Raw genomic sequence first — 17234 nt, forward strand, 5'->3', positions numbered from 1 at the left:
TAATGGCTGAGACACCCTTTCCTGAACTTTAAATGAAGTGATTGTCCTTGCGATACTCTGCAGCACAGCAAACGGTGACACAGGGAAATATTTCTTCTGCTCACTCTTAGTGAAAGGTGTGTGTTGGGTTCATATTAAGGGTTCGTGTGTCAGTATGCAACTTTGTCTAATCGTTCAAATGTTACATGTAGCACCAGGTTTCCGGAGAAACGTTATTTCACTTCACTATGTACCGTCTAACATTTCGTCCTCGTCTTCCTTCGTTTATCTGGGTCCGGGTCGCAGGTGCAGCATCCCAAGTAGGAAATCCCAGACCACCCTCTCCTCAGCCACCCCAAGGCGTTCCCAGACAAGACACAGCGTGTCCCGGGGGCCTCCTGCCCAAAACATCTCCCCAGGAGGCATCCTGACCAGTTGCCTGAACCATTTACAACATTTACCAGACGCCCTTATCCAGAGCAACTTACAATCAGTAGTTACAGGGACAGTCTCCCCCCCTGGAGACACTCGGGGTTAAGTGTCCTGCTCAGGGACGCGATGGTAGTAAGTGGGGTTTGATCCTGGGTCTTCTGGTTCATAGACGAGTGTGTTACCCCACTAGGCTCTGTGCAGTGTTAAATTCATTTTGCTGTGTACGGGCCACAAATAAACCAATCTATGTTGCATATAAAACATCATATAAAGTTCTACAGACACCCAATTTCTTTACCGCGGCCGTAAACCAGAGGCAATGCAGCTGCATCGCAATACAACATGAAACTGATTATTTAAAAAATGTGCAACATGCACAGATGCTCCTCATTTACATTCACAATTACAAATCATTTACATGGTCTGCAATAACCTGGCTGTTTTCTAAATAGGTTGGTGGTAGCCTAGAAGGGGCCATTTCGGTGGCCAATCAGCTGGTGCTTTCACCTTGAGCAACACTATAAAGGCCACCCTCATTCCTCAACAGGTTACAAACACAACGGAACGCCGGTCGGCAGGTAGGAAAAGCACTTCTTCTCATCCTGCACTCAGCTAAAAAGAAATGTTGAAATGAAGCGACATTTCAGCGAACAAGGGAGTCTGCCGTAAGATGACCACAAAAATATTAATAAATAACAACCTTTAATGATCAAGTATTCTTTGTAACAGACCAGAAAGGATATTGAAAAAAAAATCTTATTTCAATATAGAAAAGGAATAGATTTAAATGAAAGGTTATGGAATTGCATGGGATTTGTTTTTACAGATTTTACACGGTGAATGTGGTTCAGTTCTCTGGCTTGATCTTCTGGCAAAGTTCGTTCTGCTTGTTCAACATGGAATATCTGTTTCGTAAGTGAAAGAGCACCTCACGCCACACACATAACTTAAACCATTTCATGTTTTTATGTGACATGGGGTTAAATATTTTGTATTGGATGGGTGGGATGGGTGATGGGATGGACTGGAAACTGCATTGATTGCAATAAAGAATTTGATGTTGTTTGTGTCATCAGTTAAGCTCCAGTTAAACTGAACCTTCCTTTTACATGAGTTCATTTGGTTTGAACATGATCTGAAATTCACATCGGTGATCTGTCTTACGCCTCTTTTCAGGCAATAGCCTCACACAAAGCAGCATTTATTATTCACGGCTACAGCAGCAAGGATGAAAATAGGGCCCATGACGTTCCATTATATAATCAAGCAGGTGGCATGAGGCACAAGGGCAAGGCATCTTTCCTTTACTGAATATAAAACGCAGAATTATATAGCACATGGGCCAAACAAAACAGAAAAGTGATCTTTCTCTCTATCATGAATCAGCAGGTCGACACAACAGAGAACCAATATGGACTGAGACATAGAACAGGACACATTGGTTTTTCCCAGTTTTTCTAAATATTTAATCTGGATTTTTGGATTTTATTATCCAGGATCTGGTAGTTTAGTTTTTGTCTTGATGGTTTTTACAAAGCAACTCTAGATTGGATCACTGTTAGCCAAATACATTAATTTCAGGATAACCAAATCTGGTTTACTAGTGCTTTGAAAAGAACCCACAATGTCACCTACTGGCCATATACAGAACAACAGGCAGATCAAGTAAATTACAGGTAGCCAAGTAGAAATCATGTGTTTTAACAGGGAAAAAAACACTAAAACCAACATTTTCCATTCTCCTGCCTGGATATATGGGTGGTCCATATCAGCCCCACCGTCATGTAAAAGACCAACATGGACCTCACTGGCTTTTCTGTTTCAAGGGGTCAAGACTGTTTGTTAGTTATACCAAAACTGGCAATACTATCTAATTACTCTTTTAGGGTTTTAGGGTTGATTGAAATTAATGCTTCTCCTTTCAATCTGAACCAACCTGAAATGTGTCCTCTGCATTTAACCCATCACCCTTGGTGAGCAGTGGGCAGCCATGACAGGCGCCCGGGGAGCAGTGTGTGGGGACCGTGACTTTGCTCAGTGACTTGGCGGATCTGGATTCAAACCGGCAATCTTCTGATTACGTGGCCGCATCCTTAACCGCTAGGCCACCACTGTCCCTGTGTACTTGCCACAGATTGTCCATAATGGACACCATGCTCAGGCATTAGGGTGTCCATGTGTGCTAGATTGCAGTTCATGGCTTCACCAAGAGTTTAATCAAAGAGACTGCTTTGCCTGGAGAGAGTATGCATACTGTTTCAAAATTGCCTGTATGGTTGCAAGAGTGTGTAACGGCATAAAAATAAGAACCTAGCATGAACATGCTGCAGCAGAATCACACGTTTTGTCTTATTTTGGAACGAACCTGGAAATCTGTTTTCTTGTTGGCCAGTAGATGCACCTAATATTATGATATTAGTGGTAGACCTTGGTGGGACCTCGGTAGTGCTATACTTAAATGTCATGATCCGGACCGGCAGGGGTGACTCCGGATCCGGAGTTCAGACCGGAGTTTCATGTTCGTCCTGTGTAATGTTCCCTGCTTGTGTTCACCTGGTGTATATTTATATAATTGTATAAAACTATCCTGTTCGTGTCTGTTCGCCGTCATTGCATGGTGATGTTCCCCTGTCTCGTGTAGTTTGTATTAAACCCCTGTCCTGTAACATTGTGCGTATGCGTCCTCCTTCCTTGCCATGTCCAGCCCATCGTGACATTAACTTGTCTTTTGTTTAATAGCATCATTCAAATTCACAAAACATCTTGAGGACACCGAGCAATTGGCTGGAAAAGAGGTGACCCTCTCGTGTGAAGTGAACAAATATGGAGCATCAGCACAGTGGTTTCATGGTGATAAACAGATTACTAACAGTACCAAGGTCACCATGGTCCAAAAGTCAAGAAGGTTTGATCTGAGAATCAACAATGTCCAGGAGTCAGATGAAGGTTTTTACAGGATTAAACTGCAACGGTATGGTGAAGTGGTTGAGAGCACAGCGAAGGTCGCAGTACAAGGTGATGAAAATATTACATAATAGTCCTTCGCTGTGTGACAAGAAGCTAATAACACAGATTCTTTTTTATTTTATTAGAAAAAATTGTCATTTCCAGGTATTTTCAAGATGTCAGGGTCAACGGAGGTCAAGAGGTGATTCTAAAGTGTGAGGTGAACAGAGAGGACGTCACAGCAGAATGGAAGAAGGGTGACCAGCTGCTGACTACAGGCAGAAATGTTGTCATGGAGCAGCGAGGAAGAGAGTTTATCCTGAAAATCAAACAGGCTCACAGCAGCGATACCGGCTTGTACACCTGCCTGGTCAAGTCGGGCAGGGAAGAGGTCAAGTGCTCCGCCGAGGTCGCAGTACAAGGTTTGTGAAATATTATATTTTTACTCTGCCCCAGAAGTGTAGGCAAAAAAATTTTACTCAAAAATGGGTTTGTTTGTATGTACAAGTCATCAAAAAATTACTCAAGTAAGAGTACAAAAGTATGTAGTAATAAGACTACAGAAGTATTATAACAGGGTGGTAGTAGCCTAGGGGTAACACACTCGCCTACAAACCAGGGGGACCGGGGGACTGTCCCTGTAACTACTGATTGTAAGTCGCTCTGGGAAAGGGCATGTGATAAATGCTGTAAATGTGAATGTAACAGTACTTGTAAAATCTCCTTTATTTTTTAAAAACAGTGTATTCAGACAGAAACAATTAATAGATTCTAGCATTTCCTAATAATAATGATATTAACTTATTTATAGATCTGTATTTATAGATCTGTATTTGAAGATCTGAGGGTATAGCTGTAGTTAATGGGGCAGTTTGCTGGATCTCCTGTTTGGTACCTGTTTACCACCCATACAGTGAAACTTTTTCCGCATTTTGTTATGTTGCAACCTTATTATAAAATGGATTAAAATATTTTCCTACAAATCCTACACACATCACCCCATTGTGATACCATGAAAAAAGATTTGGCAAATTTATAAAAAACAAAAAACTGAGAAATCACATGTACATAAGTATTCACAGCCTTTGCCCATGAAGCTCAAAATTGAGCTCAGGTGCCTCCTGTTTCCCCTGATCATCCTGAGATGTTTCTGCAAACCAAGGAGTCAAGGTGTGGAAAGATCAGTTGATTAGATGTGATTTGGAAAGACACACGTGTCTGCCAAATACCTTAAATGTAAATGTCTATATAAGGTCCCACAGTTGACAGTTCATGTCAGAGCACAAACCAAGCATGAAGATCTCTGAGACCTCCAGGCACAAATCTGAGGACGGTTACAGAAAAACTTCTGCTGCTTTGAAGGTCCTAATGAGCACTGTGGTCTCACTCATCTGTAAGTGTAAGAAGTTCAAAACCAGCAGGACTCTTCCTAGAGCTGGCCGGCCACCTAAATCTGGGGAGCAATCTGGGGAGAAGGATCTTAGTCAGGGAGGTGACCAAGAACCCGATGGTCACTCGGTTAGAGCTCCAGAGGTGCTCTGTGGACAGATGAGAACCTTCTAGAAGAAAAACTGTCTCTGAAGCTATCCACCAATCAGGCCTGTATGGAAATGCACACGACAGTGCATCTGTCCAACCTTCTCCAGAACTCAGACTGGGGCAACGGTTCATCAACCCTGGAGAGATCGTAAAACGCCTGAGCACCGACACTTCCCATCCAGCCTGATGGAGCTTGAAAGATGCTGCAAAACAGAAATGGGCCAAAGTGGCCAAGAATCGGTGGGCCAAACTTGTGGCAACAAATTCGAAAAACTTGAGGCTGTAATTTCGGCCAAAGGTCCATCGATAAAGTATTGAGCAAAGGCTGTGAATACTTATGTACATGTGATTTTTATTATTATTATTTTTATTATTATTATTAATTTGCAAACATTTGTCATTATGGGGTGTTGTGTGTAGAATTCAAAGGGAAAAATGAATTGAATACATTTTGGAATTAAACTAACATAACAAAATGTGTAAAAAGAGTTGCGCTGTGAATACTTTCCGGATGCACCAAATAAGCTTAATATCTGGTGAGGGGCGGAGTCACTGTGATTTAACACTAAATTTGGATTCTTTGATTTGACAATAAAGCCCATTATGCTTTGTACAGACGTCGTCAAATGAATGTCATGGGCCTTCTAATAACGTTTCTTTGCAGAGTTTGACAAAGAGTGGAGGATCTTAAACTTCAGGTACGTTCACACACCTTCTAAAGTCCGTTGCATTATGCATGTCTTTTTACTGTTCAAAGAAACCTATGTACTGGTAGCCTACACCGCAAAACCACCAGTGTTAAATGAACCCTACAGAGAGTTTATATCGTCCCAATTCAGATCAGAATTACATTTAACACTTTTTCAGACTGACATTATTGAGTGTTAAATCAGTAGTGTCAGACTGAACTAAAGTGTTAAATTGAACACTGCTGGTTTAACTGTGCAGGGACCCATATGGGCCAAAATATTCAAAAGCATTTTACTAAGAATTCATTTTACTAAAATTATAATGTAAATTTAACTATAATTGTTTTGCTTACTTTTAGCATCCAAAACAGGAACAAATTAGAGGCTGAACTCATTCAATTCAAACCAAAACTGGAGCCGCTCCGGATTCTTCTATACGGTCCTGTTGGGTCAGGAAAGTCCAGCTTCATCAACTCCATCGATGTTCTCTTCAATGGACAAATGAATACTGCATCCCTGGCTGATTCAGCAGGTACTGGTTACAGTTTTACTAAAAAGGTGAGAAGAACATCTTCACATGGTTCACTATTTGGAATTACAATATCCAAAGGACAGAGCAAGTTGAAATATCTTGGCCTGCAACTGCATAGCAAATTTGTTAAATGGAAACTGCGCAGTGTTTATATAATCCACATCAAAAGTTAGTGATAAATTTAACACTTTCAGTGTAAAATGACTAATTAGTCTTAAATGACTGTGACTCCACCCCTTCCCGGGTAACAAGCCCATACGGGTGGTACACAGGTACCAGACAGGTGGTCCATATCAGCCACGTCTTAATATGAACCCATGAACACATATTCTGTGTGTAATCTTATCATGATCACACACACTCACTCGTGCACTTTACAGAACCGCTTAGTCCTGTTATTCAGGGCCACAGCTGCCAGGGTCCATTCTGATTCTGGGCGGGGCACAAGGTCTATACAGGGCACAGATACACACCATTCACTCACAGAGAATTTAGAGTTGCAAATATCCCTTGCAATTGTGCTACAAAATGGTGCGAGGACATTGGAGGACCTGAAGGAAACCCGCGCCAACACAGGAAGAGCATGGAAACTAACTAACATGTGGTGCATTAATATAACTTTTTAAAATGTAAAGATTTGTAAGTCGCTCTGGATAAGGGCGTCTGATAAATGCTTTAAATGTAAATGCTTTAAATGCTTTAAATGTAAAATTTTATCTCAGTAATGTTTTTTGCTGTTTGAGTAACATTATTATTAATAATAATTGATTTTCGTTTCAAAGAAACAAACATATTCACTTTCATCATAATTACATGACATGATTATTTGAAATGTGAAAAGGGAGTAGGGAGTATTGTACAGAGGTTACAATAATAACATTTTTGTTTTACATTTACATTTACAGCATTTACCAGACGCCCTTATCCAGAGCGACTTACAATCAGTAGTTACAGGGACAGTCCCCCCCTGGAGCAACTTAGGGTTAAGTGTCTTGCTCAGGGACACAATGGTAGTAAGTGGTATTTGAACCCGGGTCTTCTTGGTCATAGGCGAGTGTGTTACCCACTAGGCTACTACCACCCTACCCTGTTTTAGTTACATACATAATTATTGTTATTTCAAACACATTTTTTCATATTATGAGTTCAATCTAACTGATGTTTAATCTTTCAGTACAAAACACACAGGATTGAGGTCAAAGGAAGGTCCAAGGTTTTGCCCTTTGTCTTCAATGACGTCATGGGTCTGGAAGACAAGAAGCAAGATAACAAGCCGGAAGGTGTAGCTCCTGAGGACATCATCAGTGCTTTAAAAGGTCACATACCAGATGATTACATGGTAGGAACAAGACATACACGAAACATGCCACACATGAGAACTCAAATGTACCCACTTGTGGGATGTAAACCAGATGATGCACTTTTCTCCAGTTCAGACCTTCAGCTCCACTGACGGAAGAACAAAAATCCTACAACAGCGATCCCAGTCCTACTGATAAAGTTCACTGTCTGGTGTGTGTTTTACCAGCTGATAAAATCACTTTCATGACTGATGATGTCTTCTCGAAAATGAAGCAGATCAGGGAAACAGCCAGCGACATGGGTGAGGCTTTTTTTTTTGTTACAAGTATATATTCACAAATTTCATTCTTTCATTTTATGTGAAATAAATTATAAGTGTAAAAAACAGTTTTTCCATAAAATGACAAACTCATGTAATGGTCAACTGTAGAGCCTGTTAAAGCCCGTTGAGACCAAAGGTGGTTAATCCAGGTCCAAAGAGTAAAAACCGTCACCGGGATTTTTTACATGGACAAATGTTCCACCAAGAGGTTTCCAGCAGTGTAGAGAAATTTGGTGAGAAATTTACATCAAAAAAAAGTTACAGATCTTTCTTGAGTTACCTTTAGCCAGATTTATGAATTAAACTGAACTCCGCAACAGTTGCCTGTGATTGCTCCACAGACATCATGCGTAATGGACCTGTGTTCTGCTAAAGTGTGTGGTGCATGGACTGTGTAATGACCAGCGTTACAGTAACAAACCGCAGTAAACAACAGTGAACATTCAGATGGTCAGGCTTGGAGGTGCGAGGTATGGTGGCAGGTCCTCGTTCAGCATCCTTATGGCCCGAGGACAGAAACTCGGTCCTGGCCATGATGCCTGGTTTTAGGTGCTGGAACAGGCTGTTGTTGGGGTGTGTTTTGTCTTTTTTAACTTTGATGGCCCCATGTCCTGCATCTCTTGGTGTAGATGGAACCACACCATAAAGTAATGTTCTGTGTCAGGATGCTCTCCACAGCACCCGTGTAGAAACTCTTTAGGATGTCTGGACCCTGAACTTTCTCAGCTGTCTCAGGTGATACAGGAACCTTTTGGTCCGAGTCTGGATGTGCTCAGACAACGTCGAGTCTTCAAAGATGTAGACACCCAGGTACTGGAAGCTGCTCACTGTCTCGACTGGAGTCCCACTGGTGTTCAAAGAGTGGAAAATGAAAGTGTGAAAGACTGCAGGCCTGCTTTCTTAACCGCTAGGCCACCACTGGTGTGTGTGTGTGTATATATAATATATAAAAAATATATATAATATATATAAAAAGCATTTTTACATATTGAGTTTACATTTACATTTCATTTACATTTACGGCATTTGGCAGACGCCCTTATCCAGAGCGACTTACAACGTGCTTAAGTTACCATATACAAGTTTGACAACAAGAAAATTACAATTTAATCTAAATATTCTTTAAAGAGGAAGGTCTTGAGCTGTCAGTATCAGTTATACTGATTTGGAGAGGACACATGCCTGTGTGTACTGCGTACATATTTTCATTAATGTGCCTGTGTTTAATATATGTAATATTAGGCATCCCTCAAGTTACCATGGTGACAAGAGTAGATGTAGCATGTCCAGTGGTAGGATCAAATCTGGGAAAGATCTACTACAGCATCAAGATCAAAGAAAAGGTGGGTAAGATGTCTCCATCATAACATTTCAGAAAGGTACATGAAATATGGAGAGGGTATATTGTGTTTGTGTGTGACATGTACACAGATGCAGGAGTGCAGCAACAGACTGGGGGTCCCAATGAACTGCATTTTCCCCGTGAAGAACTACCACGAAGAGACCAAACTTGTTCTGGAGGTGGACGTCCTGATCCTGGATGCTTTATTCCACATTGTTAATTTTGCTAATAATTATGCTGCAAAGCACATGGGGATTTAAGACCTGCAGGACTTATTATGAATTGTGACCGTAAGCCCCGTTTTCTGTAATCAATTCAGCACTCTAATGGCATTTTAAAGATTACAACATACTGCACTGTCCTGTAAAGTGGAAAAGTTAACACGTCTTGGTGTTGCATGTGACTCTTCGCATGCATGTGCTGCATCTTGCCCTCTGAAAAACTACATTCTGAAATGTCTTGTGTGTTGCTATATTTTAATGTTTGATTTAATTTGTTTAATTTGCTGTTGGTGTATGACTGTGGAAATATTCAAAAAATTGTAAATTGAAGCTATTTTAACAAATGTTGTTGGTGCGTTAAAGAAATATCATTTAGTTCAGTTCAAAATAAATCTATTCTCCAAAAAAACTGTCAGATCTACTGGATATTTTTGTGACCTATTTTGACTAAGTTGGTGTAAAATTAATACATTTTAAAATAAATACATACTCAACAGAAATAAGGAGTAAGTCACATCAGATTTACATGGGTGTTGTTTTATACTTAGTTTCCGCTGCGTATAGTGGTATCATATCATACATCTGATCTGTATTTATTGTTTGATAGTATTAATTAAAATATTTTGTTATGGTGGGTAAATCAGGGGTGCGCTCTGCAGTCAGTGCAGTTCCCGTACCAGACAGTGATGTAGCAGCAGAGAACATCTCAACGGTCCCCCGGTAGAATGATGTGAAGATGGGAGGAGAGAGGTTGACCGCCTCCCGAGGAAGTGCAGATGTTGCTGGGCTTTTTTGGAGGTGGTGTTGAGGCTCCAGGAGAGGTCGTTGGTCATGTGCACACCCAGCGACAGCAGATCCATCGATGTGCTGTGGGGTGGGGACAGTCAGTCTCTTCCTGAAGTTGACAACCATCACTTTGGCCTTGGTGACATTGAGAGTCAGGTTGATGTGACAGTGCGTTATGATATTGTATTTATTGGGGGTCAGCACTAAATTTCCAAATTTCTTTTGGAATATATTTGCAGGTATGCTGCTCGTCTGGGCACCCGTGTCTATCTTAGCTTTTGCTTTTCTTTATCGAGTTCCGCTTTGCACAAACACAAGAGCTCCACCTTTTTATCAGAGCTTAAAAAAACTTAATTAAGAGAGTAAATTTCAAGAAGTTATTAAAGAATCAGCAAGAATTGATTTAGCGTTACCTGGGAAGGCCACTCGAGGGTAGTGGTGGCCTAGCGGTTAAGGAAGCTGCCCTGTACTCGGAAGGCTGCCGGTTCGAATCCGACAAGGTGCCACTGAGCAAAGCACCGTCCCTGGGCACCTGCCATGGCTGCCCATTCTCCACTATGAGGACACATTTTGTTGTAAAGGCAGTAAAATTATTTTACCGGACGAGGGTGAGGAACCATCTACATAAGGGCTGTTTTCCTGGTCCTTAAAAATAAAAATTGTGACTATTTGTTCTAGTTTGAACAGTTCATAGTCCTGCATGTTTTTTTTTTACTCTTCTACAGATATTTCTGTCAGGATAATAGTGCAGTTCGATATACAACACCGCCTTCTTATCACATTACAAGTGTTATTACCAAGCAAGTGTCCAAAGAAGCGGATCCGTTTTTACTTCAGATGGTTAAATTTTTACATGTTATACTCCCATAAATACCATAAACTGAATTCCCTGCTGAACTCTTCCTGCAACAACAGGCGCAGAACCACAGACAGACTGAATTTAATCCTCAACAAGTAGTCACCTCACCACACTGCATGTTTAACCTGCTGTTTACATCCCGTACGTGTGAGAGCCTCGCGTTAACTTCCACGCCCTGAACACACATCGACACACATGCTTGTGTACTGCATGGACAGGATGCCTCAAAGAAGGGTAATCCAGGTCCGGAAAAAGCCACACCAGGATTTTATACCAGCCTTGTGTGCAGAAATATCAATTTAACAGGTTTCCAGCAGCGTGTAGTTCCCGCTTAGACAAGAAATTGCAATTGTTGCATCAATCAAAATCAAATGCAGCATTCTGTGACTTGAAGAATTATGTTTTACATTTAAATTATTTTCGGCAAATGTACATTTTTTTATTGTTTTCCAGTGTAACTTAAATGAAATCCTTCATTAGTGGGGTGAAGAGGATGCCCAAGCAACTTTTTTATTATTTTTGGGCCATTGAAACAAGCCTGGCTGAAAAACTGGGGTGGGGCAGTATGCTGTGAGAGGGAGCACCTCTGACATGTATCCTAAGAATTTTGTGAAGTAATTAATTATTCCTAGAAGGGAGGGCATTGAACAAACTGGGTCAGACAAACAAACAACCTTATGCCATCTGGAAAGAGAACACTTTCCAACACTCTGTTCTCAGACGCTCCTTCACATGCTCTCTCAACCAACCAAGTTTAAACTTGGGACAAGTGGCCACCGCGAGACGTCTTTCTTCACTATTCAGGAGGGCATCGGTGATGGGAGGCATGGCTTTCGTCGTGTGCGTGTTGTTCAGTGTATCGAACCGTGCGTAGAACTTGTTCAGCTCCTCGGGGAGTGTGGCATCCCCCGTACAGCTGCTTGTTGCCTTTGCTGTATGTTTTGGGTCATTGTCATGCTGGAACACCATCCACGACCCATTTTCAATTTCCTGGCAGAGGGAAGGAGGTTGTCGCTCAGGATTTTACGATACATGGCTCAGTCCATTTACCCGTTGATGCGGTGAAGTTGTCCTGTGCCCTTAGCAGAAAAACACCCCCAAAGCAAAATGTTTCCACCTCCATGCTTGACAGTGGGGACGGTGTTTTGGGGGTCATAGGCAGCATTTTTCTTTCTCCAAATACGGCGAGTTGAGTTAATGCCAAAGAGCTCAATTTTGGTCTCATCTGACCACAGCACCTTCTCCCAGTCACTCTCTAAATCATTCAGGTGTTCATTGGCAAACTTCAGACGGGCCTGCACATGTGCCCTCTTGAGCAGGGGGACCTTGCGAGCACTGCAGGATTTTAATCCATTGCGGTGTAATGTGTTTCCAATGGTTTTCTTGGTGACTGTGGTCCCAACTACTTTGAGGTCATTAACTAACTCCTCCCGTGTAGTTCTAGGATGATTTCTCACCTTTCTCAGAATCATTGAGACCCCATGAGGTGAGATCTTGCGTGGAGCCCCAGACCGAGGTCGATTGATGGTCATTTTGTGCTCCTTCCATTTTCGAACAATTGCAGCAACAGTTGTCATCTTCTCTCCCAGCTTCTTACTAATGGTTTTGTATCCCATTCCAGCCTGCAGGTCTACAGTTTTGTCTCTGACATCCTTGGACAGCTCTTTGGTCTTTCCCATGTTGGAGAGTTTGGAGTCTGCCTGATTGATTGATTCTATGGACAGGTGTCTTTTATACAGGTGACTAGTTAAGACAGGCGTCATTAATGAGGGGGACTAATTGAGTAGGCGTGTCTAACCACTCTGTGGGAGCCAGAACTCTTAATGGTTGGTAGGGGTTCAAATACTTATTTCACTCAATTAAATGCAAATCAGTCTCTATCATTTATTTAAAGTTATTTTTTCAATTTTCCTTTTGATGTGCTATCTGTCACTGTTAAAATAAACCTACCATTAAAATGATACTGTTCTGAGACTTTTCATTTCTTTGTCATTGGACAAACTTACAAAATCAGCCAGGGGTCAAATAATTATTTCCTCCACTGTATAACCAAATAAACCAAAGTACACTTTGCAATATTGTATTTGCCGTAAATCTAAATTATAATTTTTTTCAGTACAAAACTCACCGTATTCGGATCAGTGAGAAGTCTGAATATTTGTACGTGGGTCTGGAAGACGACTTGAAAGTCAGGGGCATAGAGGGGTGCATCCAGAAGACATTGTTAATATTTTACACGGTCGTGTATGGGAAAATTACGAGGTAGGATCAACATGCATCGCATGGGACATGGCAGAGCGTTTATATGAGGGCTGTATAGATCAGAGTCACTGTGACTGAACTCTGAGCTCGGATTGGTGGTCACATGTCAACCCTCTGCAGCGTTAATTTACCTCGTGTGACAGTAAACCAGATGATGAACCAGACACTTGTTTTCTTCTCCAGTTTCAACCGTCAGTCCCATTACAACGAGAAGCTTTCAACAGAGATCCATCAGATAAAATCTCTTGCACAGATGACAGTGTTCTCTTGAAAATGAGGAACAGCAGAGAGAAAGCCAGTGACATGGTTGAGGCTCATTACCAATGTCCTGGTCTCACTGCAATTTATTCTTGATTTAGACACTTTTGGTCACTTTTTTTTTTTTTCGTTTTTAACTTTTACTCAATTATGAAACCAATAGGTTCACAGTGTTGTACAACTCAATGTAAAATACAGCCATGCTTAAAAATGTAAGTTTATTTAAATAGATTCACTTGGTATGTCGTACAAATACACAATACAGGCCAACAGTTTGGACAAAAGTTCCTCATTTAATGTGTTTTCTTTATCTTCATGACCATTTACGTTGGTAGATTCTCACTGAAGGCATCAAAACTATGAATGAACACTGTACTTAACAAAAAGTGGAGACCTGGCCTCCACAGTCACCGGACCTGAACCCAATCCAGATGGTTTGGGGTGAGCTGGACCAACAAGTTCTAAACACCTCTGGGAACTCCTTCAAGACTGTTGGAGAAGCATTTCAGGTGACGACCTCTTGAAGCTCATCGAGAGAATGCCAAGAGTGTGCAAAGCAGTAATCAGAGCAAAGAAACTAGAATATAAAACATGTTTTCACTTATTTCACCTTTTTTGTTAAGTACATAAGCACCATCCCCACACACTGCTCCTTGGGTGCCTGTCATGGCTGCCCACTTCTGGTTTTAATGTTGTGGCTGAAATGAAATGATCTTATCAGAGGTACATGCGACGTGTCCCGCTTCGCGTGACTTCTCCTCGCTTTTCCCACTTTCACTCTCCACTTCTCGGATCCCAGGGACCAATCACTTTCCCGTATTTAACAAAAGCCGTCCGAGTTCCACAGCACAGGCGGCAGATATTGATGCAGCAGAGCTCGGACATTTAAAACCTACAGTAAAACGTAAGTCATTTTCTCTCCTTTTTTTAAATCAGTGATCAGAAATTTTGACCAATTAGAAGTTCATCTTGCATTATATTTTTATCGGGTATTTTCTGTTGTCTCTGACGTGAAATAAAAACGCGTTATTATGACATTATGCACGTCATTACAATTAAATATGAAGTGTGAAGATGACCTCCACTCATTTTCTGCAGCTCAAACCTCCATCCTGCAAAACCAACTTCATCCTGCTAGAGGAGTTTTTTATGTCCTTATAAAGCTCATCATGGGACCACCACTAAGTGGTGAGTGACAAAATCAAACCATTTACTTTACTTTACTTTACTTTATTTAGCAGACAATTTTATCCAAAGTGACTTACAAGAGAAAATTCTCATTCGATTTCTATTGAATTTTGAGTTTACAAAACTAAGGGCCCTGATAAGGCCTAACTTGTCAACAAAGAGCATGCTCGGAGATTGCGCTAGACGAAGAAAAAACTATAATGTATATATATTTTTTTGTATTGTTTTGTGCAGTGTGTACGCATGTGCGTGTGTAAGTGTTAGATTCGTCTGAAATATTTTTTGAATAGGAGGATTTTCACCTGCTTCTTAAAAATGGTGATAGTCTCGGCTAGTCGTGTGGAGGAGGACAAGTTGTTCCACCAGACAGGGACAACAACGGAGAACAGAGTCGATTGGAATCGGAGACCCAGTGATGAAGGAATTTTCAGCCTCATTTCATTTGCTGATCTGAGTGAGCGTGCAGGAGTGTAGCTAGCTAGTATTGTATTGATGTAGGAGGGTGCAGTTCCATTTACAGCCCTGTAGGCAAGCATCAAGGATTTGAACTCAATGCGAGCAGCTACCGGGAGCCGGTGGAGAGAGGTGAGAAGAGGTGTAACATGGGTGTATTTTGGCTGATTGAAGATGAGATGGGCTGCCATCTTTTGGATCATCTGGAGTGGTTTTATGGTGGCTGCAGAGGCTCCAGCCAGGAGAGAGTTACAATAGTCGAGTTTGGAGATGACCATTGCCTGGACGAGGAGCTGCGTAGCCTGTTGCGAGAGAAAAGGCCGAATCTTGCGAATGTTGTAGAGAGTGAACCTGCAGGATCTGGAGATCGCAGCAACATGATGGTTCAAACTCAGTTTGTTATCTATCCAAACCCCAAGGCTTTTTGCAGATGCCGTGGGTGTTAACAGTAGCGAGCCCATTTGAATTGAGAGGTTTTGCTGAGGGGAGTTGTTTCCCGGAAAGATCAGAATCTCGGTTTTGGATAGGTTGAGTTGGAGGTGTCGCTCAGACATCCATGTCTGAGAGACAGGCCAAAATTTTTGTTGCTATAGTAGCATCTTCTGGTGGGATTGACAAATAGAGAATAGGAGAAGCCATGTGTTTGGATGATGTAACCAAGTGAGCGAGTGTATATTGAGAATAGAAGGGGGTCAAGGACAGAGCCTTGTGGAACCCCTGTGGTTACCCTAGAGAGGACAGATGTCTCACCTCCCCATGATACCTTGAAAGACCTGTCGTGAAGATAAGAGGTGAACCAATTTAGTACGGTTCCTATAACTCCTAAATCTGAGAGTGTGGTGAGAAGAATTTCATGATTAACTGTGTCGAAGGCAGCAGATAGATCAAGTAGATTTACACCCCGATATAATTCCTTTTAGGTCATTTTAAACACGATTTATTGTCATGTGATGTGATTTTTCCGCACATAGTTGAACAGAAACTCCAGGACACGGTGCTATTCGTTGGAAACGAGGTGACTCTCACATGTAGAGTTAACAAAGATGGAGCTTCAGCACGATGGTGGCATGGCGATGTGGAAGTTCAGAACAACAACAAGTTCAGCATGGTCCAAGACGGGATGAAGTTCGTCCTGAGGATTCGCAATGTGCAACGATCAGAAGAGGGTTTTTATAAGATTAAAGTGAAATATTTTAATCAAGAGGTCGGGAGCACTGCGATGGTCACTGTTAAAGGTATTTAGTTTACAGTAATATACGGGAATATGGTCCATAACTGCATAATAAAAAGATACTAAAACAATATTTGTATTCATTCGCTAGAGAAACTTCGGGTTTCCAGAACCTTTCAGGATGTGAAGGCCAGCGCTGGTCAAGAGGTGATTCTAAAGTGTGAGGTGAACAGAGAGGACGTCACAGCAGAATGGAAGAAGGATGACAAGCTGCTGACTGAAGGCAGAAATGTTGTCATGGAGCAGCGAGGAAAAGAGTTTATTCTGAAAATCAAACACGCTCAGAAGTCAGATACCGGCTTCTACACCTGCCTGGTGAAGTCGGGCAGCGAAGAGGTCAAGATCTCCGCAGAGGTCACAGTAGAAGGTAATCAAGTCTTCATTAGAAATGTCAACTACATAGATAAACTTCAATAAGCCGAATTTGAGTTGAAATATAAGGATTTTAGTGCATCTTGTGCAGGTAAATCTGCAAAATTGATCATTTTTAGTATTAAATACAGTAACTCCACGACTCTTCAAGTTTAGGTTCAGAACACCAGATCCATATCACACCCATTTTAAAATGAGCCAAGCGTCCCCCTTTAATTAATGGGGACAGGGTCACTGCAATTTAATGCTGAATAGTCCATTAAGATCGATCTTGTGTTCTATACAGGGAATGTCACATTTACAGACTTTTTCTTTTTCTTGCAGAGTTTGACAGAGAGTGGAGGAGCATAAATTTTAAGTAAGTTCACACACCATCGAAAGATACTTGCAAAACTTGTCACACGAAAATCATTCCAGTCCACATAATAACAAAAAGAAAGAAGAAGCTGGAACAGTTCCTAAAGGGACACATTAGAAGAGAACTGAGACAAAAAGTTAAAAAAATATATATATAAAAGTCA

The 17234-nt window shown here is 41.4% G+C and overlaps 2 protein-coding genes across 6 annotated transcripts; both read left to right on the plus strand.

Annotated features, from left to right (window-relative positions):
- Window positions 1-972: 972 nt before the first annotated feature.
- On the plus strand, window positions 973-9697 carry LOC114793529 (interferon-induced protein 44-like). Of its 5 annotated transcripts, none has more exons than XR_003750258.1 (11): window positions 973-1076; window positions 1238-1323; window positions 3151-3426; window positions 3504-3779; window positions 5561-5594; window positions 5945-6143; window positions 7292-7456; window positions 7549-7720; window positions 8468-8662; window positions 8984-9084; window positions 9173-9211. XR_003750258.1 is itself a non-coding variant. In XM_028985413.1 (11 exons), exons 1-11 carry the CDS (start codon window positions 1042-1044, stop codon window positions 9341-9343), a joined length of 1599 nt encoding a protein of 532 aa, XP_028841246.1. In that variant the 5' UTR covers window positions 973-1041; the 3' UTR covers window positions 9344-9697. The 5 variants fall into 5 exon arrangements, 3 of the variants coding, with proteins under 3 accessions (XP_028841246.1, XP_028841255.1, XP_028841264.1); XR_003750259.1 differs by having other exon boundaries at window positions 8477-8662; XM_028985413.1 differs by having other exon boundaries at window positions 8468-8551; window positions 9173-9697.
- A 4941-nt stretch (window positions 9698-14638) lies between these two features.
- Window positions 14639-16758, plus strand: LOC114788323 (myosin-binding protein C, slow-type-like). Its single transcript, XM_028976831.1, has 3 exons — window positions 14639-14657; window positions 16082-16345; window positions 16433-16758. The coding sequence occupies exons 1-3, from the start codon at window positions 14639-14641 to the stop codon at window positions 16756-16758; spliced, it is 609 nt and encodes a 202-aa protein (XP_028832664.1).
- The last annotated feature ends 476 nt before the right edge of the window (window positions 16759-17234 follow it).

Source organism: Denticeps clupeoides, chromosome 1, assembly GCF_900700375.1.
Source record: "Denticeps clupeoides chromosome 1, fDenClu1.1, whole genome shotgun sequence".
NCBI lineage: Eukaryota > Metazoa > Chordata > Actinopteri > Clupeiformes > Denticipitidae > Denticeps > Denticeps clupeoides.